At 55.6% G+C, this 26,911-nt stretch overlaps 8 protein-coding genes across 8 annotated transcripts; 4 read left to right on the forward strand and 4 right to left on the reverse strand.

Moving 5' to 3' along the window:
• Window positions 1–532: 532 nt before the first annotated feature.
• Window positions 533–1,974, forward strand: MONBRDRAFT_21876 (uncharacterized protein; the record flags this gene model as incomplete). Its single annotated transcript, XM_001742023.1, has 5 exons — window positions 533–1,012; window positions 1,182–1,239; window positions 1,326–1,382; window positions 1,500–1,807; window positions 1,900–1,974. The coding sequence occupies 5 exons, from the start codon at window positions 533–535 to the stop codon at window positions 1,972–1,974; spliced, it is 978 nt and encodes a 325-aa protein (XP_001742075.1).
• Window positions 1,975–2,180: 206 nt separating this feature from the next.
• MONBRDRAFT_4769 (uncharacterized protein) lies at window positions 2,181–4,390 on the reverse strand (the record flags this gene model as incomplete). Its single annotated transcript, XM_001742477.1, has 2 exons — window positions 2,181–2,810; window positions 3,041–4,390. The coding sequence occupies 2 exons, from the start codon at window positions 4,388–4,390 to the stop codon at window positions 2,181–2,183; spliced, it is 1,980 nt and encodes a 659-aa protein (XP_001742529.1).
• A 426-nt stretch (window positions 4,391–4,816) lies between these two features.
• MONBRDRAFT_4770 (uncharacterized protein) lies at window positions 4,817–6,101 on the reverse strand (the record flags this gene model as incomplete). The annotated part of the gene is made up of 2 exons (XM_001742478.1): window positions 4,817–5,700; window positions 5,882–6,101. Coding segments are annotated over 2 exons (1,104 nt in total), but the record flags the coding sequence as incomplete, so codon positions are not given.
• Window positions 6,102–6,200: 99 nt separating this feature from the next.
• On the forward strand, window positions 6,201–8,961 carry MONBRDRAFT_21005 (uncharacterized protein; the record flags this gene model as incomplete). The annotated part of the gene is made up of 4 exons (XM_001742024.1): window positions 6,201–6,287; window positions 7,590–8,423; window positions 8,642–8,704; window positions 8,833–8,961. The coding sequence occupies 4 exons, from the start codon at window positions 6,201–6,203 to the stop codon at window positions 8,959–8,961; spliced, it is 1,113 nt and encodes a 370-aa protein (XP_001742076.1).
• A 994-nt stretch (window positions 8,962–9,955) lies between these two features.
• On the forward strand, window positions 9,956–12,003 carry MONBRDRAFT_30736 (uncharacterized protein; the record flags this gene model as incomplete). The annotated part of the gene is made up of 11 exons (XM_001742025.1): window positions 9,956–10,043; window positions 10,220–10,334; window positions 10,443–10,520; window positions 10,609–10,683; window positions 10,792–10,839; window positions 10,938–11,042; window positions 11,169–11,277; window positions 11,335–11,428; window positions 11,513–11,556; window positions 11,794–11,891; window positions 11,938–12,003. The coding sequence occupies exons 1-11, from the start codon at window positions 10,015–10,017 to the stop codon at window positions 12,001–12,003; spliced, it is 861 nt and encodes a 286-aa protein (XP_001742077.1). The 5' UTR covers window positions 9,956–10,014.
• A 958-nt stretch (window positions 12,004–12,961) lies between these two features.
• Window positions 12,962–14,353, reverse strand: MONBRDRAFT_21882 (uncharacterized protein; the record flags this gene model as incomplete). The annotated part of the gene is made up of 2 exons (XM_001742479.1): window positions 12,962–13,245; window positions 13,303–14,353. The coding sequence occupies 2 exons, from the start codon at window positions 14,351–14,353 to the stop codon at window positions 12,962–12,964; spliced, it is 1,335 nt and encodes a 444-aa protein (XP_001742531.1).
• Window positions 14,354–15,654: 1,301 nt separating this feature from the next.
• Window positions 15,655–22,093, forward strand: MONBRDRAFT_4775 (uncharacterized protein; the record flags this gene model as incomplete). The annotated part of the gene is made up of 11 exons (XM_001742026.1): window positions 15,655–15,729; window positions 16,035–18,944; window positions 19,013–19,376; window positions 20,188–20,302; window positions 20,550–20,617; window positions 20,722–20,798; window positions 21,151–21,340; window positions 21,412–21,548; window positions 21,672–21,749; window positions 21,859–21,942; window positions 22,022–22,093. 11 exons carry the CDS (start codon window positions 15,655–15,657, stop codon window positions 22,091–22,093), a joined length of 4,170 nt encoding a protein of 1,389 aa, XP_001742078.1.
• A 706-nt stretch (window positions 22,094–22,799) lies between these two features.
• On the reverse strand, window positions 22,800–26,850 carry MONBRDRAFT_30737 (uncharacterized protein; the record flags this gene model as incomplete). Its single annotated transcript, XM_001742480.1, has 11 exons — window positions 22,800–23,336; window positions 23,464–23,729; window positions 23,835–24,264; window positions 24,655–24,718; window positions 24,850–25,139; window positions 25,435–25,538; window positions 25,689–25,755; window positions 26,057–26,140; window positions 26,264–26,365; window positions 26,465–26,632; window positions 26,731–26,850. The coding sequence occupies 11 exons, from the start codon at window positions 26,848–26,850 to the stop codon at window positions 23,271–23,273; spliced, it is 1,761 nt and encodes a 586-aa protein (XP_001742532.1). The 3' UTR covers window positions 22,800–23,270.
• Between the last annotated feature and the right edge of the window lie 61 nt (window positions 26,851–26,911).

Raw genomic sequence — 26,911 nt, forward strand, 5'->3', positions numbered from 1 at the left:
AAGGGAGTCTGAATTTTGACTGAATTTTTGATGCATTTCGACGCATTTAATTTCGTCTGATTCGAATCAAGCTTGGCGCGGGGCGGACGGGCGGGCTGTCAACTTTGTTGGCTGCGAGCACATGTGCTCTGGTACTTTTCATGAATCGCGACGCACACACCGCCTTGGATCAATCAAGACATTCCTCGTCTATGACACACGTTCATTGCACAGGAATGGAAGATCAATAATAACCAACATTTATGTTTTTCTCATGATGTCAGCTCAGCTGTGTGCGTCGCGGTTCACTTGCGAAAGCTCTTTTCAGCGTTGGAAGGTGATTGAAGGTTAACATTGCTCGGTCATGTCCTGGCCACGGCACCATCGCTTCGTCTGCACACCTGCGTGAGGCCCGACTCAAGCAGTGCCACTGGGCCAATACCGCCCAGGAGTACACGGCCCCGAAAGGACGCCAAGGACAGCATCCTGCATTTGCAAGCAAGCAAGCAAACACGCAGCCAGGGTCATGACAGGGCTGACGACCAAGACGCTCATGCTCATTGGGGCGGGGGGCCTGGTCTTGGTGTCGTTGCTGCTGCTGCTGCTGCAAGCCAGCCTTGCAAACCGCCCTGCGGCTGATGGCGGGCTCGACGCCACAGATCTGGAGATCTGTCGCACCGACACGCATCGCATCGCGCTCGTCATCACGGCCCATGTTGGCCAACAGCTCGCAGCCATCGATGCTGCCCTTGAGCGATGGCGCCACTTCCCACCATGCCTTGAATCGTCAAAGTTCGTTGATAGAGACGAGGGGCCACACCAGCAATACGCCTGTGGTGCATCGCTAATATTTGCAGTGGAAAACGCAGCCGCAGCACAACAGTTGCAAACACACGTGGCAAAACATGCTTCTGTGCAGGGAGTGCTACGCGATGCAGGTCTGGAGGTGCAAATCTTTCACGCAGCTCTCTCACCGCAGGAGGACAGCTGGCCCGTGGGCCCCACTCTCGCCTTCTATCGCATCATACCTCAGGTCAGGCTCAGTCAAACCAACCAACTCGTCTCTTGTCGGACCACTCCTCTGACCCAATGACCAGCACCACACTCCTGCCTCGCTCAGTGTAGCTGTCACTGTGCTCACTGTGGTATATGGTGGCACCGACCCCGCGCATCATCACTGCGTACCTCTTTGCTTCTTGCAGCTACGGCAATGGGACTACGTTCTGTATCTTGAGCCCGATGCCAGGCCGATTCGTGCCGGTATACTGCTGCCTGCCGACCTCCTGCGTGTCACTTGCGATTGTCTACCGCACTCACTCTGCCCCACGGTTGGGATGCTCTCATAGGATGGCTGCAAGAGGCTCACCGTCAGGTGTGCTTGTACGAAAGTCTTCTTGGCACTGGTCAGTTTCAACCTTCGCTGCTCGGTGGTGACACGAGGCTCTGGGCTTGTGGCGCGAACGCGATGCAAATGCTTTGCACACCTTTCTACTCTAAATGACCTCTTTTGTATTTGCCAGAGGGGGTCTGGGTGCTGGGAAGCTATCCTCGCTCCCAGGCGGTGAAGGGCAATCGGCCCCTTGCCAACCGTTTCCACCTCAACGGCAACGCCATTTACCACACGGGGTCAGCCTCCTTCCAAGACTTTGTGCAGCGCGTCGAATCCAATGCTGCAGCGGATCAACCATTCCAAAGTCAGGCCCATGGGCGGGCCTATGACGTTGACCTGGCCACTTTTATGCTGCAGCCAGTGCACTGGACCTACGCCATGAGTCATGCCCATCGCCTCGTGGCCAGCGAGTGGATCCAAAACCGATGGAGAGAACAGGTAGGATACGCAGCGTGGCTGACATAAACATAAACGCCGGTGTGTTCCCCTCCGCCTCACTTCTTCCCCGTGTGCCTATCCAATCACGGCAGTGGAGCCGAAGCGAAATGCAAGCTCGCTTTCCGCAGACATTTGTGGTTCACGGGGGAAGCGAGACAGTGACTTGAGTTGTTTCGACTCACGAGGATTCATCCAATTGAAGTGATAGAGCTGAGCGAATTTTAAATAACAATGTCAGAGAGCGAATTTTGCCATGCATCATCGACCCGCCTCCACTTGGCCCCAAAGGTCTGAGGGGCAAAAGTGCTACCGTTTGATGAAGGGAAGGCGGCGCGATACAGTGGCCACCAAGTTTAGGCTCCAATACCAAGATCTAATCATTTTGCATTGGAATGCCATCGCACATGTGCGCAAAGCCTCTGCGCAACTTGGCCAGAGGTTTGTCCAGGTTCTGGCCTTGTCCGGCAGCGAGCAGCGCAAGCCAGGTGGCATAGTCGCGGATGATCGTGAGATCGTAGTCAGTCACGTCCAGGTCACGATACGTTCCGTCAGACAGGCGAAATTTCGAGAAGCGCTCAGCGCCATGGTAGACATGTAGCATGTAGGCGCGGCACACGGGATGGGGCTCGATCGTGGGCACGTCCATCGATGTCCACTGATGGAAAGACAGCTTTTGCTTGATACCGTACAGGTGGTTTACGGCCATCTCTTGTGAGTAGAGCAACAGGACGCCCTCGTGCAGTCCCTCTGAGGTCCAGCCACACTTGATGGTTTTGGGCCGGAGGTTGGCAGGCAGCTTGCAGGGGGTGCCGGGGGAGAACAGGTAGGCGCGCGCAAAGAACCCGCACGCCAAGGTGAGGTCGGCCACGCGAAGAACGACAGACGCGGGGCCATAGTAGGTTGAGCCGATGTTGGTGATGCTGTGGTGCTGCAAACCCGCGGCCGTGGAGGCGCGTTCAATCTTGATGCGCGAGTATCGCGTGGAATAGCCAGCTTGCGTGCCCTGCAGAGCGATAACAGCGGACCGCAGCGGTGAGGAAAGTGCGCAAGCACAAAACAACAACAACAACAACAACAATAACAACAACAAGAACAAGAGGTGGGCGTTTGGAGCAGCGAGGATAGGGGGTCTTGTCGCTGTTGGTGTCCCCAGTCAACTCCTTGAGCGGCAGCTTTCCTCGCCCAGCAAGTGGCCCGCATGTCAGCTAAGTGGGACGTCTGCGAGGGACTTACAAAATAGACGTCCTCGCGATAAAAGTCACGCATGCGCGGTGTGGGAAAGGTATCAGCGTCAGCGCGTAGCAGCTGGGAATACTTTTCCAGGAAGGGTCGGATCGTCGGGTTTACTAGGCATTCAATGCTGTTGGTCCAACCATCATACTTTTTGGGCTCGCGACGGCTGGCACCAATAAACTCGCTAAACCAGCACACGCCCGCTGCATCGTCCGACGGTGGCTCGGAGGCAGGGCCTATGTCCTTTTGCTCGCAGAATGGGAACTTGGCTCGAAGCATATTGCCCAAGCGTTTGTCTCCTAGGACTAGGATGTCAAAGCGTTGGCTCGCGTGGTCGAGCTCAAGCTTTTGCCACGCCATGATCCACCAGCTGAGTTGCACAAAGAAACCACCAAGGCCGCCTTCGCCATAAAAAACAACGATACGTCGGTGGCTGGTAGGGGTGGGCACGTCCAGACTCGTGCGAGCCAGTGCCGCATCGACCTCGGCCTGGGCTTCTTTTAGAAGCTGGGTGCGCTCGGTGCCAAAGAGTTTCATCCAGCCTTCAAGGTCGTAGGGAATGAATTCAAGATCCACGTCCAAGATCCACTGATTGACGGGATCCGTGCACGGTTTCATCTTCATGTGCATGACATAGGGAAGCTGAGTGGCACAGCGCCCATCGACGCGTGAAACGAGACCTTTACCTGGCACCACATCCCACTCTTGTCGTTTGTCACCCCGCTTACAGGGCACAAAGTGTAGCGAGTCTTCCGGATCAACCACGAGGCATGAATCACCGTCCGCATCCTTGAAGCCAAAGTAGGCACCGTCACGGTACATGGTTTGAATGGCATCGTGTTGCTCGAGGCAGCGCTCCAAAAGCGCTTGATTGCTCTGGGAGCGCAGGAAACAACGAGTTTTATCCGGCTCCTCAGACCAGAGCCATAGCTTGTGAGTGGGGCTGTCTTCGTGGAAGAGCACATCATATCCATCGCCACCGAGGTTGAGCATATCGTGGAGCTCTGGATTGTGCTTCAGCCGTTCCAGCACGGGGTCCAGCTTCTCTGTCGGTGCCTTGTTGGCTTGGGTCTTTGCACGCGCCGCTTGGGCCTGGGCCTGGGCCCGGGGTGAGTCATCATCGTCGTCTGTGGCCAAGGGATTGGTGATGGCTTGTTGCCGTTGTGGAGAGTGTTTGGCACGAGTGGCCTTGGGCACGGCCCGGGGCTCCAAATTACCTCCCTGGCCGGCTACTGGGCCTGGTATCGCCGAGCTTGGTGGCTGGCTCTCGCGCGTGGTATGCCAAATGTTGAAGCCAATCATGAAGACAATGAGCCCCACCAGGAGAACCTCGACCTGCGTTCGGGCCATGATGGGCAGCTCATGCGTACGCGAGGCTCTTGCTAGCCGTTTGTGAATGCAATTTGAACCCGGTAAGCCGGGCCTGTGCCCCACCTACACCGCGGCGTCGAAGCTGAGCAATGAACGAGAACTTGAACAAAATCACGCAAAAAAGAGAAGAAGCTAAAGGAAAAAAAAAAAAAAAAAAAAAAAAAAAAAAAAAAAAAGCGAGAGACGAGCAGATCGATTATAACTTTCCTTGCTTTTTTTTTTCTTTGGTGGGAGTTTATGGTTTTGGTCACGGTACACATGGATCTGGGTCAATGGTATGGCTTGGGTAGGTTGTGGGCAACACTCTCGATTCGATGGGGGGTATGGACTCGGGGATTGCACTGTGCAATCAGACTCTTGGGATGTGTGAAAGGAAATGGTTCAACAGGGCAGGTGCTGGCTCATTTAGGAAATGACCTCAAAGGCCAGGTAAGCGGCTGCGAGGGTCAGAAGAAGATCAAACGCTTGCACCAGGAGGTACAGAAATACAGGCTTCCCGCCGCGCAGCGACTGGGCCAATTCTCGAAAATTAGTGGTCAGCCCAATGCCGGCAAACCCAAGGGAGAACCACCAGCGTGATGACGCCGACACGCAGGCACCGAGGGTATCCTGGATTGGTGCGGATGCTGTGGCATTGACGATAGTGATGATGATGCTCACAAACAGAAAACCCAAAATAAACTTTGGAAAACGTTTCCAGAGCTGGCGCAGCTTGCCTTCCGGGGGCGGTGCCGACTCTGCCGCACCCATGCCAGCGCTGCCCGTTTCCACGTCAAGCGCAGCCTGGTCTTGCTTCTGCTGTTCACCCAGCCAGTATGCCGTGATGGCCAGGCAGACAGGCCCAATGATGATGTTTTGGATAATCTTGACGGTGGAGCCCGTGTTGAGCGCGCAGACCTTGACTAGATCACAGTCAATGTCGTTCAGATCATCAAACACGGCAGAAGACGCTACCACGGCCCCGGTGGCGTCGACTGAGCCGCCAAACCAGGCACCACTGACGCCTGCGCTGAGACCAACGGCGCGGGCCAAATATGGCAGACCGAGCATTTGAGGGATGGTGAAGAGGTTGACGAGGGCAATGGCGACCGTGAGCACCTCCTTGGAGCCACCGACGCAGCCGTGCACGGCCGTGGCAGCCGACGCTCCGCAGATGGAGGTGGCACAGGTCAAGACCAGGGCCAGTTCGCGCTGGTCTTGCATGCGCAGCATGCTCATGGCCAGTACACGATAACCTACAAGAACTACGATCGGCGTAACCACCCAAGAAACCAAAAAGCCTGGACCACCTGCAGTCACAAGAGGTCACGGTATGCGAAAGACGGTGATGTGAGTGAAGGCATGTGCCATGTGGCGTCTCCTTTGTGAGTGGCATTGACTGGAGGGGGTTACACAGCGTGGTGGACCAGGGTACAAAGTACATGCGCGTGGGGGCACTTGGTCGCCAGTGTGCTGGCAGCTAGGACATACCCAGGTCGCCGACCTTGCGAATGTCCAGGCCCAAGAGGACCAGCCCGACCTTGATGAAGAACTCGCCTTTGGCTGCACGCTTGAGCCAGGGAGGCAGGGCAAAAGTATTGGCCAAGAGGATGCCAAGGACGAGGGCCCAAACCTCGTAGCTGACGCCAGCTGCATTGATGTCGGCTTGTTGCCCAATCCAGCGGGCGACGATGGCCAGTAAACAGACAAGAACCAGGCCAAACAAGAACCAGCCCACCTGGTGCCAAAGATCCTGGGAGGACCGAGGTGCTTCGTCGGCGGCACGTCGCTTGTAATGTTGCATGACAAAATGGGCCAAGGTGATGGCTGGGAGGGAGTAGAGAATGAGGAGAGCCGTGCCGAGGCCGCTTTCCAAGGGGTGCCAGGCTGTGGCTGGGTCGGTTGTCCATTCTCCCAGAGAAATTTTTTCAAGTCGAGCGCCGCTAATGGCAATGATCAAGGCTGGGAAGAAAAAGGCGAGGCCAAGCCAGACAGACCACCAGTCACTCGAGGCCAAGAGCAGTGGTGGCGGGGTCGCCGCCACCGGGGCCAGCGGTGCTGGGGCGGGTGGCGCCTGGGGGTCTGCCTCCACCTGGTCATTGAAGGCCGTTTCGGACACAGCAGTGCCAAGCGTTGTGGGTGAGGCGGATGGAGAAGGGGCGGATGGAGCGGGGGCGGGCTCAAGCCCCGGCTGTAGCGGCATGGCCGCCATCACGAGTTCAAGGGCTTGTAGGAGGGGCGGAGGGTGGCGCCAGCCGCTGAGGAGGGAGACGCAGTCAGGCGAGCTTTATCACGCCGTCGGGACGCGTGGGCATGCTCGATAATACCCAGCCAGTCGGCCATGCAGGGGCGTCGCTCTGGGTTGGGTCGGATGGGTCACGCGGCGCGAGGAAGCCGGGAACTGACCCCCCGAAGAGCCGGCCGTGGCGATGAACTCTCTGCTGAAGTCAGTTCAGCAACCAATGCTATCCATGTGCTGTCTTGCCCGCAGCCCGGGCTGGAGGGGCAGAGGCAGAAGAAGAGGAAGAGGAGGAGGAAGAGGAAGAGGAGGAGGAGGAGGGAAAATAAAACCAAACTACGCATCAGAAGGTCACACCTCTCCCATCTTTGCCATGCGTACGGGGTGCGAGCGAAGAAATGGGAGAGGGCGCGTCGAGGTGTTTCCCAATCCGGCGCGCAACGGCTCAGGTGAGAGAGAGAGAGAGAGAGCGAGAGAGAGAGAGAGAGAGAGAGAGAGAGAGAGAGAGAGAGAGAGAGAGAGAGAGAGAGAGAGAGTTTTAGAGAGAAAGAGAGAGAGATTCAGAGAGATTCAGAGAGAGAGCTGTTACTCTCCTACTGCGGATACACCGTGAGAAAGACGGATGAAATGAAATCGAAGAATGATGACATTGGATGAGCTCAACCTCAGAGTCAAAGACTCAAACGCCATCATACATGCACATCCACACGTGATCAACGCGGATTGCGACATCCTTACAGTTCCCACACGAAACGGCTGACATTCCTTGGAGAATAAAAGTTCTGACATTTTACAATTGCTGACAGGATGCTGGGTCGGCTCGTGGCGACTCGGGCGCGGCCGCTCGCTGCGGCGGCTGGCGCTGCTCGGGGTGCTGGAATGGGCTGGCGAGGTGTATTGGCGCAGCGAAGCCTTGGTCAGCTTGTGGGAAACCTTGAAGATCGTGGTTTGCTGTATCAGTCGACAGAGCGGGAGGAGCTTGTGCGGCATTTGAGCTCGGGCGAGCGAGTCTTTTATTGCGGCTTTGACCCCACCGCTCGCAGCCTCCACCTGGGTAATTTGTTGTCCATTATGGGCCTGCTCCACGCAGCGCTGGATGGACACTACGCCGTTGCTCTCATCGGTGGCGCCACGGGGCACGTGGGTGATCCCAGTGGACGCAACAGCGAGCGGGACCCTCTCAGTTCCGACGCACTCTTTGAAAACGCCATCAGCATCGACCTCAGCCTACAAACCATCTTCCAAAACGCTTCGGACATGGCCAAGGAAACCGACGCAGAGCGCCCTGAACTCTGCGATCACCTCAAACTCGTGAACAACGTTGCTTGGTACGAGCGCATGAGCGTGCTCGACTTTATGGTCAAGGTCGGCAAGCACGCGCGCATGCACACCATGTTGGGCAAGGACAGTGTTAAATCCCGGCTAGCCCAACCCGAGGGCATGTCCTACGCCGAGTTCAGCTATCAGCTCTTCCAGGGCTGGGACTTTGTCGAGCTCAACCAACGCTACCTGTGTACCATCCAGCTGGGCGGCTCAGACCAATGGGGCAACATGCTGGCCGGCATTGAGCTGCTCCGCAAGTGCCAGGATGTCCAGGGGCATGCTATCACCCTGCCCCTCATGACAACGGCAGCAGGCGTCAAGTTTGGCAAAAGCATGGGCAACGCCATTTGGCTCAACGAGGACATGACCAGTCCATACCAGCTTTACCAGTTCCTCTTCAACACCGATGATGCTGATTGCGCCAAGCTCTTGCGTGCCCTCACCTTCCTGCCCCTGGATCACATCAATAATGTTCGAACTTTTCCGCCTCCCTTGCTTGGCCCTGTCTACTGTACAATCATGGCTTGCTTGGGCGGTTGTTGAGTGGGCAGGTTCATGCGTGCACCGTTGCTCGCATCTGTTGATCATGTCAACGCGCAAGCTGGCCGTCCCCCCCTTTTTTTTGCTCTATCAGCTCATGATGTTGACGTCTCTGCCTTGCACAAATTCACCCCCTTACCGCCCGGCAGATTGTAGCCGATCATACAGCCGCCCCCGAGAAGCGCGAGGCCCAGCGCGTGCTGGCCGAGCAGGTATACCGCTCGTCCTGCCTCTTATTTGCATGCCAGCCCCGCTTCCGGTTGCCCAGCCCACATTTTGGACCGCACTGCAAAGCAGCAACCCCCAACCGTTCGCTCACCCTGTGATGGCTTGTGAGTAGGTCTTGCGCCTAGTTCATGGCAACGAAGGCCTGGAGCGCGCCCAAAACGTAACAAAGGTCCTTCATTCGGGTGGCTCTCTGGCCCAACTCGACGAGGGCGACCTTCTTGCGGTAGGCATCGTCCCATAGCCATGTCATCTGCACAAGCTGTCTTGCTGGAACACACAGTGGCGGGATCAACATTTGCTCCTCAGGTTGACACGGTTGCCGGTTGATAGGCACTGGCGGATGTTCCCTCATGCGAACTGGAAGTGGCGCAGCTGAGCACCTGTAAAGTTTCCGGTTTGTCCATCTCTCTTGTCCTGTCCACCTCCAAAAAGGGGAAGGGTGGTGGCCGCACCATTTCATCCCGCAACGGCTGGCGAGCGCCGAGCAAACCTGCCATGCCTCACCCGTTCCTTTCTCTGTGATGCCTTGTTGCGTGCCCAACTTTTAGATGCCATGATGGAGTGTGGTCTGTTTGACAGCCGCAACGAGGCCAAGCGCGCCCTCAAAAGTGGATCTGGCGTCCACCTCAACAATGATAGGTGCGTGCTCAAACTATGACGCATTTGTGTGCCATGCTGGTGTCGTAGCAGCTCATGATTGCTGCATGGCTTTCTCGTGTCGCACAGCCTGAAAGGCGACCGCGTGTTTGGTCCCGAGGATCTACTGCATGGTCGCTACACTGTCTTGCGTCGAGGCCGCAAGCACTATGGCCTCGTCCGTTGGCGCGGCGTCTAGCTCTCTCTCTCTCTCATATAATTCAATAGCCATTCACTTGCTTGTCGAGGTCTCTGCAGTTCAAGCTGCAAGACTCAATCAAGTCACAATAACTGCCACCCAGACAAATCAGTCCCCTACTTTGCTCTGTGAGGGGTCTGTCGTTCCAAGTGCAGCTAGTTTAACGGACACGACTTGTTGCTCAAAAGAGCAAGAGCAAGAGAAGCGAGTGAGAAAGAGAAAAACTTGAAACGATGATTTGTTTTGCTGTTTTTTTTTTTTTTTTTCCTTCTCTCTCTCATTTTTGCTTCTTTGATGGAGAGTGATTTTTAATTTTTATGAAACGCGCAGCGCACGGCGGCGCTTCAAGTGGCAGCGCCAGCCGCTCCAGTTTGCTGTGCTTTTGACTCAAGCGTTCTCAGTTGATCCATTGGCGCATCTTTTTGCTTCGCCTGCCTTACTGGCAGCGAAAGCAGCACCATGGCCGCAGACACCAACATGTTTGAGCGGTGAGCGTGATGTCTGCTAACCCCCGTCCCTCCCCCGCTTCCTGTCCATGGTCAATTTGACATGGCCATGTTGCAATTCAAGCACCAAGGCAGGGCACTGAATGGAAGGGGCGTCGGAGATGCTACTGAATGCGCTTAAAATCACTTGAACACTCCGCTTTGGCTCTTGTCGGCAGCATCACGCAAAGGATTGCTGAGAAGGTCTTTGACCGCAACAAGTTTCACTATGACGAACCGGTCCATCGCGAGCTCATGAGGACCATGACAGCTCAAATCACGACTGCGATCAAGGTGCCAACCTATATGCGCGAGTGCGAGGACTGGTTGCTCTCGCTGCTTGCTTCTACCCCCTTGCCCCGGTCGCACCTGAGTTTTGTGGTCCTGGCCTGCTGATCATAGGAACTGGCCGAGCACATTCCCGAGCAGCGGGCCCTGGTTCCTCTGTGTGGTCGCCTTGTTATTGTGTACACTGGAATTGTAAGCTGAGCCTTGCGCACCTGACCACCCGCTTCTACGCGCGGCGCTGAAACAATTGCCCCTCACTGTTGCTGATTTGGCTTGACAGTGTGAAGCCAAATTCGACACTGTGGTGAATTATATCCAAAAAGATGAGAAGGGATTTGCCCTGTCCAAAACCTTGGTAGGCCTCATCACGCTCGGGTCTGCCTCTTGCGAGGTACCTGGTGCCCCTTCCCTCGCGAGTGCGCCCACGCATCTTAATCAAACGTGAAATTGGCCATGCCCTTAGACCAAGCTCAGTGTGGAGAAATGCGTGGCGCTTTACAAGCAGTATATGGTGTGTGCTCTGGTCTTTGCGTGTATCCACCATTACTTATTGTTTGGCGGCCCACAATGGTCGGTGGGTCTACTACTCATTGGCTGTTGATGGAGTAGGAAGGCAACTACAACTACACCAAAGCAAATCAACCAGCTACAGCAACCTCTGACTCCCAGGACAAGACCGCAGGCAAGGCGTCTCCCAAGCCCAAGACTAAAAGGGTACGCCTACACTCCCAAAACTTGTCAAGCTGGGGTCACGTGTCAGCTCCTCTGTTCGCATCCTTATCGCCGCGCTCGTGTCATCAACGCTCCTGTCTTTTTTTTTTTTTTTGCTTTCGCTGCTAGACCCCCTCACAAACAACTGCGAAGCGTATGTGCCCTCAGAGCAAGCGTGCAACACAATCTCATTGCGTCATTTTGCAAGCTCATGGCATGCATGCCAAGGACCGTGACTGTACTAGTCTTGTAGTTGTATTCACCTCACGCGGGCCAACCACCTGACTTTTTGTAGGCAAATCTGAGAAAAGCGAAGCAGCAAGCGCCAAGCCAGAGACCCCGAGCACCGCAAAGAAGGAGGCCCCTCCACCCAAAAAAGCCAAGCCGAGGTGCGTACTCATGCATTGAACCTTCAACAGAAGGCATTTGTTCGCCCACCAGCATTCACCAGTGCCACTCCTCTGGATGTACAGGTCGATGTCTGCGCGAGGTTCCAAGGCGCAAGGCTACACGGAAGGTGCGTTGAGCTGATTTTCTGCATGCTTAAGCACCATTTGAACGGGCGCATCTCTTGGCTCCACATGTGCCTCCATGCTTGTGTTTTGACATTTAAGGATCGACCTGTGGTGATACAGTCACCGCTCCATCGATCTTGGACGAACATGTTCCTGGACCCGAACTCAACGTCTGCCATCCTGACGCCACTTTCCTTTTTCTGTTCTGTTTCTGTTCCTCTTGTCGTCTTGTCATGCAGGCGAGGCCGATGTAATCGGCATTGTGCGCATCAACGAGGACGAGGAGGATGACCAGACCTTTGGACAGTTTAGTGTGGCGGCCCGCAGCAATGTCAAGGTGCGCACGTGGCGGCGGTATTGCTGGGGGTCCGCTACTGTGGTAGGCTGACAGAAGTGTGTTCAACAGGATCGGTACATGGTTCGTCCTGAGCAAATCCAACCCACACTGAACTCGTTGGCCAAGGACCAGAGCATCGAGATTCAAGCTGGTGGCCCAGTCACCCGCATACTGACGTTTGCCACCGAGGTGCCATGCTTGACTTGTTTTATTGTGATACCACATCTTTTGGTTAGGCGTTGCGGTGGCACATGCGCGTTGTGCTAATAAAACTTTGTAACTGGCAGGTGTACATACGAAATATTTTGGACCTCGCCTATCGTCAAGCGTGCAATAGCCTCCCAGTATGTTGACATCCAGTTTCGCAATACACTGGCTGGTACAGGTCACCTGAAGCTGACTGCGGTTTTACCTGCTCTTGACCTGCTTTTTGTCTGCACCTCCAATTGGACCATTCGGGGATGTTGTCGAGCAGTTGGAGCAATCGTGCACATACGCAGACCTGCACCCAGACCCCGATGAACAGGCCATGCTAGCACACGGGCTGGCAATGCGGTTTGGAGCCGGCGCAGGGGTCGAGGAACTAAAAGCCGCATTGCCGGACCAAGGCGTCTCTTCGTCACCCGTGACACACAGCCAACGGCAAGCGTGGCGACGGTTGACGCTTCGGTAAGTTGGGGCGACACGCATCCAAGAAATGTTTGAAGATGTGGTGTGCAAATCTGATCTGATCTGATCTGATTGTGTAGGGTCGCAGACGTACTGCAAGCAGCAAAAAAGGTGCATGCCCGCGCCGAGGACTTGCCACGGCGTCACCTGCTGTATGATGGTTTGGACGAGTACTCAGAGGCACTGGCGTGCGGCCCTGGTTGGCGAATGGAGCAAAACAGATAATTGACTTGTGCTTTCGTGTCCGTGAACCATTTGCTTTGCGTGTCCATGGTTGGCATGTCCATGGGGCCAGGGTCAGTTTGCATGGGGGAGTCGTAGAATGGAACATCAATTTAGCAAGGCTGTCAGAATATGTTTTGGCATGGACGGGGCTTTTAATTTTCCGAGCACGAGCCATGTCATTGCGTGTGTCCCAGGGACGTCTTGGTGGGAAGCCATACGCGGCCAGTCGCAGCTACGAGCACGAGCAGGCCAGCGATGGCCGCAACGCCCACACGGAGTGCATTGGCCACTGGCAGGCCCACCGCTTCACGCACGCTGTCTTGGCTCAAGATACCTGCTGCGCCCATAAGACTGAGTGCGTGTAGTACCACATGTCCAGTGATGCCACCGGCGCGGTCTAAGAGCCGGCCCTGTTGGTGTAAGCCAAGGAGCACGGCGAAGACAAAGGCTGCTTGAAAAACTAAAGGTAGATCAGGTACGAGGACGAGCAGCCCGAGGGCTACGGCCACCACCAAACCTGCCACAAGATAGAGTCCTTCTAGGGGAGAACAGACGGTGAAGATGCGAAAGGCACGGCTGCGCTCCGAGGGCACGGCCAGGTGGCGCTGTGCCGTGGCGGTGGACCAGCCCGGGCCGTACAGGGCCTTTTTGAGCCATTGGTGCGGGGGGTGTGAAAAAATGGCGCGCAGGCCCTGAAGTTGGGTCACCACCTCAGCCCAGGAGCGCTCGGCGCGCATGATACCAAAGAGCTGAGCCTCCCGTGGACCGGAGGCGTGGGCAAGATATTCTGGCACGTGACCCTCGTCCACAAAGGTGCCGAACATGCGATCCCAGATGATGAGAATACCACCAAAGTTTTTGTGAACGCGGCGATCATGGTGCACACGGTGGTGGGATGGGGTACTAAAAATCCATTCCAGCGGGCCTAGGCGGCGGACGAGGCAAGTGTGGACCCAGAATTGGTACACGGTGTTGACAGAGACGCAGGAGAAGAAAACGCCTGGGGGAAAGAACAGGGCAGCGGGTAGATAGTAGACGGTGGAGTAGACAGACTGAAACCAGCCTTGCCGGAGAGCCGTGCTGAGGTTGTAGTGCTCAGAGGTGTGATGATGCTGATGTCCAGCCCAAAAGAGGCTGACAGTGTGGCCGAAGCGATGGGTCCAGTAGTAAATAAAGTCGCTAAGGGTCAGGGCGAGACAGGCGGTGGACCAACGTTCTGGATCGGGGTGGGTCAAGGCAAAGTGTTGGTGGATGTAGTTGTAAGTGAAATAGGGCAGCACGAGGCTGGAAACCACCTGGGCAAGGGCTTTGATGATGATTTGCTGGGCCAAGCCTGCGCTCATACTACTCCAAGTGTCAGCCAGGTTGTAGGCGGCTGGGCCGGACACGAGCCGGGGAGCAGCGCGATGAACGGTGGCTTCGATGGCAATGAGCATGAAATAGGTGGGGATGGCGGCAATGACATAATCCACGGGCACGCCGGGGAACAGGAGTTGGCCTACGCGGTGGGTGAAGACCCAAGTGGCCAGCACGGCGCCCAAGATTACAAACTGCGGCCAGAGCGGCATGCGCGGCGGTGACGGTGACGGTGACGGTTTGGGCAGGGGCGCTGTCATGACCGTGCTGCTGGTACGAGCAGCAGTGGTGGCAGCCATCCCAGTGGACATGCTGCCAACTCCTTCGACCCCCAGGCAACTGGAAGCAAGTTGCCCCTGTCCACTAGGGTACCAAATGCGCGTGAGCCGTCTCGTCGCCAGCGTCTTGCTGCTCGCCCGTGCCAATGCAGAAACTGAAATCAAACCATTGGCCCACGAACACAGTGACCATGACTGGTTTACAGGACACGAACACAGTGAAGTTCCTTGAGAGAAGAGAGATGAGAGAGAGAGAGTGACAGAGACAGATCAGAGAGAGAGAGAGGGAGACAGATGATTTGAGAGATCAAGAGAGAGAGAGAGTGTGTGTGTGTGACAGAGACAGATCAGAGAGAGAGAGAGAGAGAGGAGAGACAGTCAGAGAGAGAGAGACGGATCAAGAGAGAGAGAGAGAGAATCACACATCGTATCACGCACAACGCATAACGTTTTACGTTGTGAGTGTGTGTAGTGACCGTTGTGCGTGTTGTGAGCGAGTGCTGGTCTGCACACATGGGGGCGGGGGTGTGGTAGTTGGCTTCCGATCGCGACGGCTTGACTGGCTGGTTGAACGCGTGGGTGGCGCGGGTTTGTGCGCCCCTGAGGCCCGGCAGTGGGAATCGGCTGGTCAAGTTAGCTTCTTTCTTGTAGTTGTCCCGATCCGTAGGCGTGTGGGGTGTGGGGGCGAACCAAATCTCCACTCACTGCTGGCGTTCTCAAGACTTCAGTCACCTGGACAACCTCTGGGCTGGCTGTGGCGCGGCTCTTTCCTTCTTTGAGGCTTGGCTTGGCCTCGCCGACCTCTGGCGCTGTGTTTTACTCGGCACAGCTACCTAGCCCTGCTCGTTTCCACAGTAGTCTTGAGTCTGGCAGAACTGCAGACTTTGCTAGCAGTTTCAAACTTTCGGTCGCTCTCTCTCTCCGCAAGATCTACTGTAGCTTCTAGCCCCTCTGTCTCCCAGCCGACGCAGTTTGGGCTGACCATGGCACCACTGTGCGGGCTCATCACCGCTACAGAGCCATTCTGAGTTCTTGTTCTGCAGGCTCAGCGTCCCAAGGTCTCAGCCTCGGCCGGACAAATTGGCCCTTGCTACTCTGCCAGCAGCAGTAGCGATAGCAACATTTGGCGCCTCTCTCCCTTCATATGAGCCCAATCTGCACCATGCAGGCTCATCACTCTCTCGAGGTCACAGACGCCCCACCTGTACCAGCTCCTCCTGGCTCTAAAAGGCAGGATGCCTCATCTCTGTCCAGCCGGCAACACGTCCCTTACCTCTTCTTTCAACAGCTCCATGCCCTTCAGCGCAATGGTAAGTCTCTTGCTTGCTCTACCCTGCTATCGCCAGAGCCCCCCCTCTTTCCCCCTTGCGCGCGCGTCACCGCCATGACCCGCTTCTCACAAGCCATTGCGCTGACTTTCTTCACGTGCTGATCTGCATCTTGGTCCAGGTGCGCTGTGTGATATCAATCTAGTCGCGGCCGACACTGCCTGCTACCCCGTACACCGCTGCGTGCTGGCTGCCTGGGCGCCTGATCTGGCCGTGCGGGCGGGCTGGTGCCTTCCTGCTGCCAGTAGCCCACCTGGGGCGGTCGCCATGCTATCTCCTCATCCTAGTACGAACCGTACCGCGTTCTCGTGCCCATCTCCATCTGGACCACCATGTTCTCTTTGTTCTTTCATTCCACCATCTGCCCCCCACCCCATCATCCTCACATTGATTGCACATTGGTAGCAGATCTGGCCTTGGAGCAAACCCAGTTGGACTTGAAGCACAACGGGGCTGAATTACACATCCCGTGTCCCCCAGACACTTGTGCACTCTTTATCGAGCTACTCTATGGTGTTCTGGATTTGGAGTCACTCAGTATCGGCCAGCGGCTTGCTTTGCTGCGCTGTGCTCACCTTCTTCCCAGCCTCGGCCTGGTTCAGCTCGTGTTACCTGCCATTCAAAATGCCCTTCAGCTCGATATCTGTCGCCTCGTCTGGCTCACCGCTGTGAACTTGCACTCCACACCGCTTCAAGACGCGGTCCAAAACTACCTCCTTCGCCAGCTGGCTGATCCGACCCCTGCCGCACTCGCTGCCGCAGCTGCTATGCCCATCACCTTCCTCGAAGCTTGGATACCACATCTGCCTCACGACACCTTGGCTAGGCTAGCGACCCTTGTCGCTCGTCGTCAGCCCCCGCCCACCACGGAGGCCTTGCTTCGGTTGCTCCATCCACTCTCGCCAGGTGCAACCACGCCCACGCTTCGCAGCTCTTTGGACACGGCACTCTGCGAGGTGTTTGGCCCCGAGCATGTGCACGTGGCTTACTTGCGCGATAAAAGCGCAGCATCGTCCCAAACAGGCTCTGACGTGGCCCGAAAAGAACATCGAGAGCCTGCACAAAGCGACAGATTTGAAGCGGACGAGACAGATGGGCACGCATCGTTTTTGTCCGAGACAGATGGCGCCAGCGAAGTGTCCAGCACTCCAGGCCATCGAGCCCCGCGCCGTCGTATGCGGCGCACCACGAGCCGTCGCCAACTGCCCATGACACCATCTTCCATAGCTGGGGTATCACCTAGTTCGGCACACACCCGACGTCTTCCGTCGCGCACAGCCGTCTCCAGTGATACTCAGGGTGTCCGTGAGTTGAGTGGTGGTACGGCCACGCCTTCGGTCGTGCCACCCGCTACAGTCCGCACCTTTCACATTGGGGTTCAGGTCAATTTGCTCCCTGCTCCCGCAGTAGAGGCTGCTGTCTTGGCATCTTGTCGTGGACACGGTGAAACATTGGAATTGATTGATCCGGTCCTGCATTGGGGAACCATGGCGGCTGCAGCTGCCTCGCCCGTCTTCCCAGCCTCCCCGGCACCCGACGCCGGCCATATCACACCCGCAACGCCTTCCATTCCAGCCCCGCCCGAATACGACCGAGACGTGCCGCCCGACACACCTTCCAATGCATGGATGCAACAAGTTGATGATGTGCCTCCCCCTTCCCCCTGGGCCAAACGTCGCGGTCCTTTGCGGCTCTTTTCTGCCGAGGCAGATGCAACGATGATCAGCGATGCCGAGTCACAGGTTCCACCCGAAGAAGAACCTTTTCAAAATGTCATGGCAGGCCTCCCATCCCCAACGGCCTTGGGTCGCTCCCTGTCTCGCTTTTCCGATGATGTGACTCATGTGGAATGGACTCGGTTGCACTCACGACCTCCATCAACCTTACCCGCCGATATGGACGCGGACGCCGACCCGGAGGCAGCCATGCTGGATGAGGCCTCGAACATGAAGAGCAAACAGGAAGATTCTTCTCCACCACCACCGTTTGGCAAAGACGTGCGTGATGCCCGCACGACGACCACAGGCCTGCTGGCGCCAGAGCAGGAGGCTCCGACAAATGCTGGTTCTCGACACGCACCTTTTGAACGAATTGCGGAAGAAGCAGAAGCACGATCGTCTGATGAACACGTGCTTTCTCGTACGACCTCAATCTGCAGTGCCAGCACAGGAGAGGGGGAGCGCCGCACCAAGCTGTCGGCTAAGCGCATACGTCGCCTCTCCACAAACTCACTGGAGAAGGAGAACATTGACGGCGAGTTTTCGCCGTCCATTCCTGTCAGCACTATACAACCTACAGGATACTCCGAGCCCATAATCGCCGCAGAGACAGCATCAGAGCCCGAACCTACCGGCCCCACCGCAGACAAGCCAGTGCCCAGTCTTGTGGTGTTGGGTGGGGATGGCATGCATGGGATTGCACGATCAGTGCAGTATTACCACAATGGCTCACAGGCCTGGGTGCACCTGCCAGAGACTACACAGGCTCGCCTACGCAGCGCCTGTGCAGTTGTCGAAAACCGCATCTATGTTTTTGGCGGTGATCACGCGCACGGCACCGCGGAAATGCTTGACCCACTGGTGCACCAAGAATGGCAGCCCATTGCCCCCTCTAAATTTTGCGTAGCTGGTAGTGCTGCAAGTGTTGTGGGTGGTCAGGTGTACTTGCTAGGCGGTGTATCGCCTGAGCAAAGAGTTCTCGACTGGGCAGCACGCTACGATCCCATCGCAAATACCTGGCATGCCTGTGCACCCTTGCCCAGCCCTGTGTGCATGCATGGCCAGACCGTCATTGCGGATCGATATATCGTGGTCGTGGGTGGCGTGGATGGTGACCGCAAGGCGTCTCGCGGCGCAGCCGTCTACGACACACACCGTGACTCCTGGCATCCGCTGCCTCAGCTTTTAACGCCACGGTCGCGCTGTCAAGCTGTCACCCTCTCAGGGATCGTTTACGTGCTGGGCGGTCTGTCTGCCTCTGCTGCAGCGCTAAATGCAGTCGAAACGTTGCCGACGCGTACAATCCTGGCATGCATTTCCTCGCTTCGCGACCACAAGTGGCGGCTAGGCAACCCGATGCTGCAAGCCCGCTATAATTTTGCCGCGGTCACCATCTTTGATCGAATCGCAATTCTTGGAGGTTCCAGCCCCGCCATCGATCTGCACGATGCAGATGCTGTCCTGCTATACGACCCAAAGGTAGGCACTGTGCGAGTTCTTGCTCCGTGGCCTTACTCAGTGTCTTGTTTTTGTTTCTTCTTCGCTAGCTCTTGTTTCGGTCGCCGGTGATGAGTCGCTACACTCACTGTTGTGTGGTCGCACGAGAGCAGGCTGATTTGTGGGGCTATCAGAATTTAAATGTGGCTCGCAACCTGCAGCTGGGCACCAAGCAGGCTGTTCGACGTGCAAGTCGCATGCGAACCAAGGCTTCTTTAGGACGCTCACTCATGTCCACCTTGGGGGTGCGCAGTAAGTTGGCGGCCGGTGTCATCATGTTGCCAGCCAACCAGCCACTGCTGAAGAGCGTTATGGCCGAAGTGGAGGCATTCGAGCGGGACTTTGGCGTGGTCAACATGCCTTCAGGAGCCAGCACCGTTTACGCCATCATCTGCAGCTGCGAGCGTGCCAGTGGTGAGTCAACTTTCTCCAGCCTTGCTTCTCTTTTCATGTCCCCGCAGGCTGGGCTAGCTCTCACGTGCGTGAAACACGCCTGTAATTACTGATTTGCTTGATTGGGCTGTTCTACCGTTCAGGTCTTGCGCGAGCAGATATCATTAAGCATCGGCTTGCTCCCTCACCCAAGCGCATCATGTGAGAGAGACAGGCCCGTCGCCCCATCCCCCCACTTGGGGCCCCCCTTTTTTTTTTCAATTTCTCTTGCTGACTCATGTTGTTAAACGGCACCACGCAGGGCGGTTCTGTCCTGGCTCGAGAAGCAGGGTTTTGTCTATTCCACCAACGACCGCTACAACCCGACCTTGGACCTGATCCCTTGTTAGATCCTTACTTCTGAGGGTGGCTTCAAACCTTTGCTCTTCCGATCTAGTCTCTTTAGTTCCCCAACAGCCATCGCAATATTTTTTTTTTTTCTTATAACCAGCATCTTAGCGAACTCACGTTGTTTCACCTCAGCCAGCCCGACCCTGCTTGCTTCTGCCAGCCGTCGCATCGAGGCTTTCAGCGCCATACTCCAATCAAATTGTCATACAAAAAGGATGTCACACTTTTTTTGTTTTCTGAATTCCCCCAAAAAACAAACATTCAGACAACAACAAAAAAGACCATTGTCATGGCGGCAAGAGGCGGTAGCGGCGATGGCACCGCCAGCGAATCAGAGGGGCCACCGCTGGTGCTCAAAGTCGGCGAAGGTGTGTTGCCTTGGGTCTGGTGCCGCATACTGGCCGATTTGCTTCAATCCTTTCTTATTGTCATGATCCGCTAGGGGTCAACGTGATGCTGGCCAAGGTGGTTCCGCAGCTCGGGAACTGGCGACTGTACGACGAGAAAACGGATGGTCAAGATGGCTGGAACCTGTACTGGCGAAGCAACTCCTTTGTGTCAGTTTGTGCAAACCCTTGCCTTGGTGCTGATGGTGTCCGCACCATCGCTGTGGCCTCACCTGCTCGTTGTTCTATGGCTCATTAGCAAGGATGAAGCCATGGAATTGAGACCTTGGCAACGCATTAATAGTTTTCCTCGGTCAGTCCACCAGCTGCAAGCGCTGCGGCACCCAGGATCTTGGACGCGACTGCGGGGCAAGTTCTCTTGTGATGCACGCTCTCGCTGATTTGTTGTCAAGTGCAGGTCATACATGATTACGCGCAAGGACCTGCTCTGTCGGGCCATGCGCAAAATGCGCAAGGTCTATGGTGGTAAGTACAAGAGTGCGCGATGCAACTCGATGCTGCACGCGCTCTACCGAGTAAAATCGAACGAACAAGGGCCGCAACTTACGGCTTGAACCTGTTGGTTCCAGCGGCATACAATTTTGCCCCCGAGAGCTTTGTTCTGCCAACGGATCTGAGCAAGTTGGAAGCGCGGATGGCCGAGGATGTACGTTGTTCTGTCATCAGACCCCTGTTCTTGTTGAAGATGCACAGTCAAATGCAGCGACACGCGTGAAGCAGAGGGTGTTTGTGCAGCTGGTGCCTCAAGCCTCATGCACAGCGTGTCTGATGGTTGTGATGACAACCGGCGGGGCGGCTTATTCTGGGCTGCCCGTCTCTCTTTTTCCACTAGAGCACGGCGACATGGATCTGCAAGGTATATCCGCCCACCGACTGTGTGCTTTTCAGGCCATTGCAAGGAACTCTTGCGCCGCAGTCCCCTTTTTTCCCCATGTAATGTCTTGTAATATTTTATTGGAACACAACCCTTGACCTGTGTATGCGTGTTGATGCACCAGCCATCGCAGCTGTCTCGCGGCCGAGGCATCTACCTCTTCCGGACTCGCGACCGCTTGCAGTACGACCAAAACAGCGTGGTGCAGTCGTATATCGATCGGCCCTTGCTGATCAAAGGGTTCAAGTTTGATCTGCGAATTTATGTCCACGTTACCAGCTTCAGCCCCCTGACCGTCTACTTATACCGTAAAGGTACGCGCGTGCAATCGCCACAACGTGCACCCGCCATGAACAAAGTAGCCCAGTCTCATGCCTATGTGTAGGATTGGCTCGTTTTGGCACGGCCAAGTACTCGGCTGAAAACATTGAGAACGTTTGCGCCCACCTGACCAATACTTCTATTAACAAATTAACGCCAAACATGAGCAGCGAGCTGCCAGACATGGGTGCTGGGTGTAAGGTTAGGCAGACCAGTCTCCCCAGCTACTTACCAGGTTATATCGTTCAAGATTTATAGCCACAAAGGTCTCAAAGCCATGTGCCGGTGTAGTGGAGCTTGGCCCAGTTGCGTGCCTATTGGCAGAGCGAGGGGTTTGATGATCGCAACATCTGGCGTCGCATCGGCAACCTCGCGGTGTTAAGTATTATGGCCTTGATCGAGGTACGTGAGAACCAGCATACTGAACGCGGCCTGTCTGAAGCCAACATGGCCTGCCAGTCTTTTGCTATGGTCAATGGCTCAGCGTGGCGTTGCTTCTTAATGTCACAAGGAGTGTCCAGCCAACCCGGGCTGTCGAGAGCTCTTTGGTTTTGATGTCCTGATTGATGAAGCGCTGAAGCTGCATCTCATTGAGGTGAGGACGCCAGATCGAGTTTGATGGGCTAAACTCAAGACTGAATGGAAGCTCACTGCCTCCATGTTTGCCCTACCAGGTCAATTTTGGTCCGGCGCTGGCGCTGGATTCGGATCAAGATCGAGACGCCAAGATTCCCTTGATTCGGTGAGATTAGCTTGAATGGTGCCCGAATCGTAATCCTTTCCACACGTCGTGCTCACAGCATGTGGCGATGCGAACCACTTGGCGTCTGCAATGAGCAGTGATATCCTCCAGACCTACAACTTTACGGAACGTGACGCGTGCAGAAAGGCCGCCTCACCTAATCGGCGCGAGGAGCAACAACTACACAAGCGGTTGCAGAGCGGAGATTTGACCGCGGTCTGTCTCCCGGGCTGGCCTGCCCTCCTGGGATGGCTCTTTTGTCACCGTGCTGATCAAGCGTTCTCTGCCATCAATAGCTGGACACGGTTCAACCAGAGCGTGTTGGTGATCTTCAGCGTGTTTTTCCTCACACAGCCAAGGCCTTGGCAGCAGCCATGCAAGGTCGACCTCAGATCAAGTGGGTGTCCCTATCTATATTACCATTCCTTTCCTGACCCGACAGCCGGTTGCATGCCTCTCCTCATGCGCTTGCCTCTCGTTGTTCTGTGGCATGTATCCCAACACACAGGGTCATGGTGTCCGAGCTGAAGCGAACTTCCAAGGAGGCTGCTGCTGCTCTTCGCGATGGACGCGAACCCGATTTTGAGACCAAGTCGAGTCCTTTCTTTGAGCCCCTGCTTGAAACATAAAATGAGAGTGATATGCGTCGCCCCACCATCATCTTCTTGTCTTGCATCGCAACTCATTTTACATTGCTTTTCGAGCGTTAGTCGAAGTTTCATTTCCAATTTAGCCGAATCCTCACGACGACTTGACATAAAAAGCCAAGATTAAAGGGATATCGAAAAGGAAGTTAAGAGAAGAGGAAGTAGAAGGAGGGAAAAAAAAAAAAAAGTCAATCAATCACCACTTTCCATTCTGAGGAAAGTCCAAGCCAAAAAAGAAGGAAGACAGAGGTACAAGGAAGAATAAAAGGGTGTGTGGACTGATCACGCGAAACAGAAAAGAGAAGGCAACCGAGTACGTTTACAAAAGAAAGGGAAGAAAAAACAAGGACATAACCCGCTCAACGTCTCCAGCTTCACGTATAACAAGGCATGATCCGGTCTGGCACGTGGCCCACGCTATGTTGGGTTTACAAACACTCACAATCCGGGGATAGCGCGTAGCGCGTCCCAGATATAACTACGAAAAGAACAATGGATGGATACACCGTCATAGGTCAAGCCTAAGCGGCGCTTTTACTTGGCCATAGCCGTAACGCGGCCTAGCATAGAGGAAACACGCGCAATGTTCTCGTGCCACATCTACGAAACCAAAAGCATGGACACAAGGAAAAAACAAAAAACAACGTGAGCCCTGCCTCACCCCAGCCCGCAAGCATTCAGCACGATGCATGACTATTTTTGTGCAAGCCGTTTTAATATGTCGTACCTGCAGCTGATCGCGCAGTTGCTTCCAGTCCTCGGCGTCAAACTTAGTCTGCTTGGCGCGTGTAATGACGACCGTGCCGGCCATTTCATCAATCTTGGCATCCATCAAGCCAGCCCGAACGACTTCAATGACCCAGTCCTCAGCCTCAGCCTCCTCAATGTGAATGGCTTCGGCAATATCAGCAAGGGAGACTTCCGAACGATCGGCGCACTTATTGGCCAGCACCATGAGACGCACGCGACGGTTAGCCTGTGCTTCGTCAAAACCTACACAAAACCAGCATTCAGGGTAAGCTCATCAACAATTGGGGCCCCCAAAGGCACACCACAAGCAAACATAAGTCGCCGAGGCTGCAAGGCGGTAGTTCGAACCATGCTGTTGGAAGATCGCGGCGGTGGCACCAGACGAGGTGTATGCCTCGTAGTCACCGCTCACAAAGGCTTCAAGAGCCTTCTTGAGGGGGCTATCCAGATTCTGAACGACAGGAAGTCGGGACAGAGCATAGAGCTCAAAGTCACCATGGGACGACAGAGCGTAGGCAATGGTGCGCTCCACCATAGGGCGCGCAGAGCTTTGCTCGCTGGCAGAGGCAGTGGAGAGGGCGCGCAGGGCACGCAACCAGAACTGGTAGGCCAGGGTCTGTCGCTGAGCCTTGTCCAGGCAAGTGGCGACGTGCACATAGGTCGAGCGTTCGAGCTCGCCATCTGAGCCGCCAGTCCACTCCTTCAGCCAGCGCGGAAGCGCTTCCAATTGCTTCTCGATGGCCGAGACAAGGGAGGCGCTGCAGGCCAGAGCCACAATCTAATGCAACCAAGAACATGCCCACGTTAACAAGTCATGAAAGCAAGCAAGCAAGTGTGTGCGTGTGTGCGTTCAACGACTGGAAGAAAGCACAAAACACAGGCGCAAGAAGAGAAAGATGGTGTAACAGGAGGTAAAAAAATCCCCAGCCCGACTAAAAACAAGCTGGGAACGAACAGGCCTGTATTGATCTTCGCGACAAAAAAGAGTGGTTGGCAGTGCACACGCCATTGTGGCGCAAAGCACAGCAACCGGCTGAGCCGCGGGAGGTGTGTACGAGCGAGAGGGATCCATCGAGAGAGAAGCCCATCGAGAGAGAAGCCCAGTGTGGGCAGTGTGGGCAAAGGACGATGATTATGTATAATGCATTTGAAGGAAAGTATTACTCACGTTCTTGAAAACGTGGCAGCGTTGCTGATCGTTGCTGTCGATGCGGTTGAACACGTTCTTCAAGCTGCAACAAAAGTCAACAGACAGAGGGAGAGGGAGAGGGATTAGCTCACAACGCCGGCACAGGTGCTTCTGAAGTAGCACAGTAGGCACCCAAGTAGCGTCGAGTTTTTTTCTCAAGGGGCTTGAGCTTACGCGCGCAGACGAGCTTCGGCGCCCGAAGTGTTGTCCGTCTGGGCAATGATATCAGCCAGATTCAACAGATGCTTCTGGCCTTGCTCAAGCGACGCACACAGTCGGATGCAGCTGTTGCAGACGCCCTCCATCCCTTCCATCTCAAAAACGGCGGGCAGAACACTCAAGAGCTTGGGCAGGGCCGAGGCCAACTGCCCCTGAGTGTAGGCAGCATCGCATTCTTCGGCGAAGGAAGGATGGCTCTCCTTCAGATGTTCGGCCACAAAGGAGACCAGCTCCTCAAATACGACCTGCCGCAGAGAGCAAGGTTTGACGCATCCGTTGCACTGTGAGATTGACTCGATTGCCTTTCGACTTGACAGTATGGGCCTATTTTAATAGACAAGAAGGCAGTGCCTGCTCCAGAGCCTTTGGCACAGCGATCCCGGACGTGGAGCGCAAAGAATTTTGGGCCCATAACTCAACACAAGCGCGGAGCGGTAAGGACTCACCTGCTGCTGATCGACCGCCATTCTGAAAAGCCAGCCGTGTCCTCGTGGCACCAGAAGGGAAAAAAAAAGGCAAAAGAAAGGCTTGGCCACTGACTGACATTTGGTTCACTCCCACATGTGGAGAGAGAGAGAGAGAGAGAGAGAGAGAGAGAGAGAGAGAGAGAGAGAGAGAGAGAGAGAGAGAGAGAAGAGAGAGAGCTTGAACGAGAGAAGAGAGAGAAGAGAGAGAAGAGAGAGAATAACGGGTGTGAACCGCGTGTTAGATTGTGGGGCTGTCAAGCAAAACCGTGCTACATATGGTAGCGAGGTCTTCAAGGGCCAGTTGCGAAAAGGGCTGACAATTTCTACTTTGGCTGACATCGCGGCAGTCGAGGAGCAGCGCCAGACCCAGCCAGTGCTTCAGCTGACGGGTGAGCTGCAGGTGGTGGCCAGGGGCAATGTTAGCTAGCGTGGGCAGAGGCACAAAAGGGTCATTCTTGCAGATAGATAAGTCTTGGGATCAAAGAAAAACTCAAACCCGTACTTCTTGTTGCCATTGTACCAGAAACGGGAGATCCCGCTCCGACTGGCGATCAGCACTTGCTGCGAGCGCATACATCCGCGCGGCAGGCAGCTGGTGGGAACCACACAGTCCAATCTCGGTTACACAACCCAGTTGCCAAGACGGGTGGGATACGCGCTCAACCATCCACAGCCACAGTCACAGCCACACGTACCCCGATGCCAGAGGCCGCATCCAGAAGCGGCGTATGTGGTAGAAGCACCCGAGCCAGCTCCCAATGTCCGTTCATCAAGGCTACCTGCAGAGGGAGAAGGTCGAGCTGGCAGAGGAGACACAGATATGAGAGCACGTCTCACCCATGGGCTTGTGCAAGGGTGAGCATCGCAAGCTGCAAGGGACGAGGCAGCAAGCTATAGCATACCGCGTGTCGTTGACCGGCGGATCCACCATAGGCCAGCAGCTCAAGCACGTGCTCTGGAAAGTTGGCTTCAGCAGCCAGCATGACGCAACTGCTATTCAAATGCTGTGCACAAGGCAGTTTCGCGGGGCCATGCATTCCATTTCACACCATGAGGATGGATCAGCTCAACGTGCACAGCTCATGTAGCAAAGCCACACGAACCCCAACTGGATAGTTGATGGCGGCCGGCAAGAGATGGGCCTGGTGTTCGCTGGCTCTGTGCAACACTCTGTGCAGTGAGGCACAGGATTGGCGGTTAGCCCGACACAGCTCCATGAAAATGATCTTGGCCAGCTCGGGAATGTCGCCGCTTTGCGCCCTGAGCGCGACCTACACCACCCCATGCCCCCAGCCTCAATGAGCGCCAAGTGGATTCTGGTCAGCCATATCGCTGTGGCAGCAATGCCGTCTAGGCACGCATGTCATACCAGGTCGGGCGGCTGGCCTAGCAGTGCAGCACAGTACTGCCGGCCGAGGAGACTCTCATCCCACAGCCAGCGGCCGAGGTCGTGCAGCCAGGCATGCACGACGCTCACGATGGTTGACATTCTTGCCCAACCCACAGGCCAGCAACACCAACTGGACCGTTGCAGCTCAGCCTACATGCTT

The sequence above is a fragment of the Monosiga brevicollis genome, genomic scaffold (genome assembly GCF_000002865.3).
Source record: "Monosiga brevicollis MX1 MONBRscaffold_2 genomic scaffold, whole genome shotgun sequence".
Classification (NCBI taxonomy): Eukaryota; class Choanoflagellata; order Craspedida; family Salpingoecidae; genus Monosiga; species Monosiga brevicollis.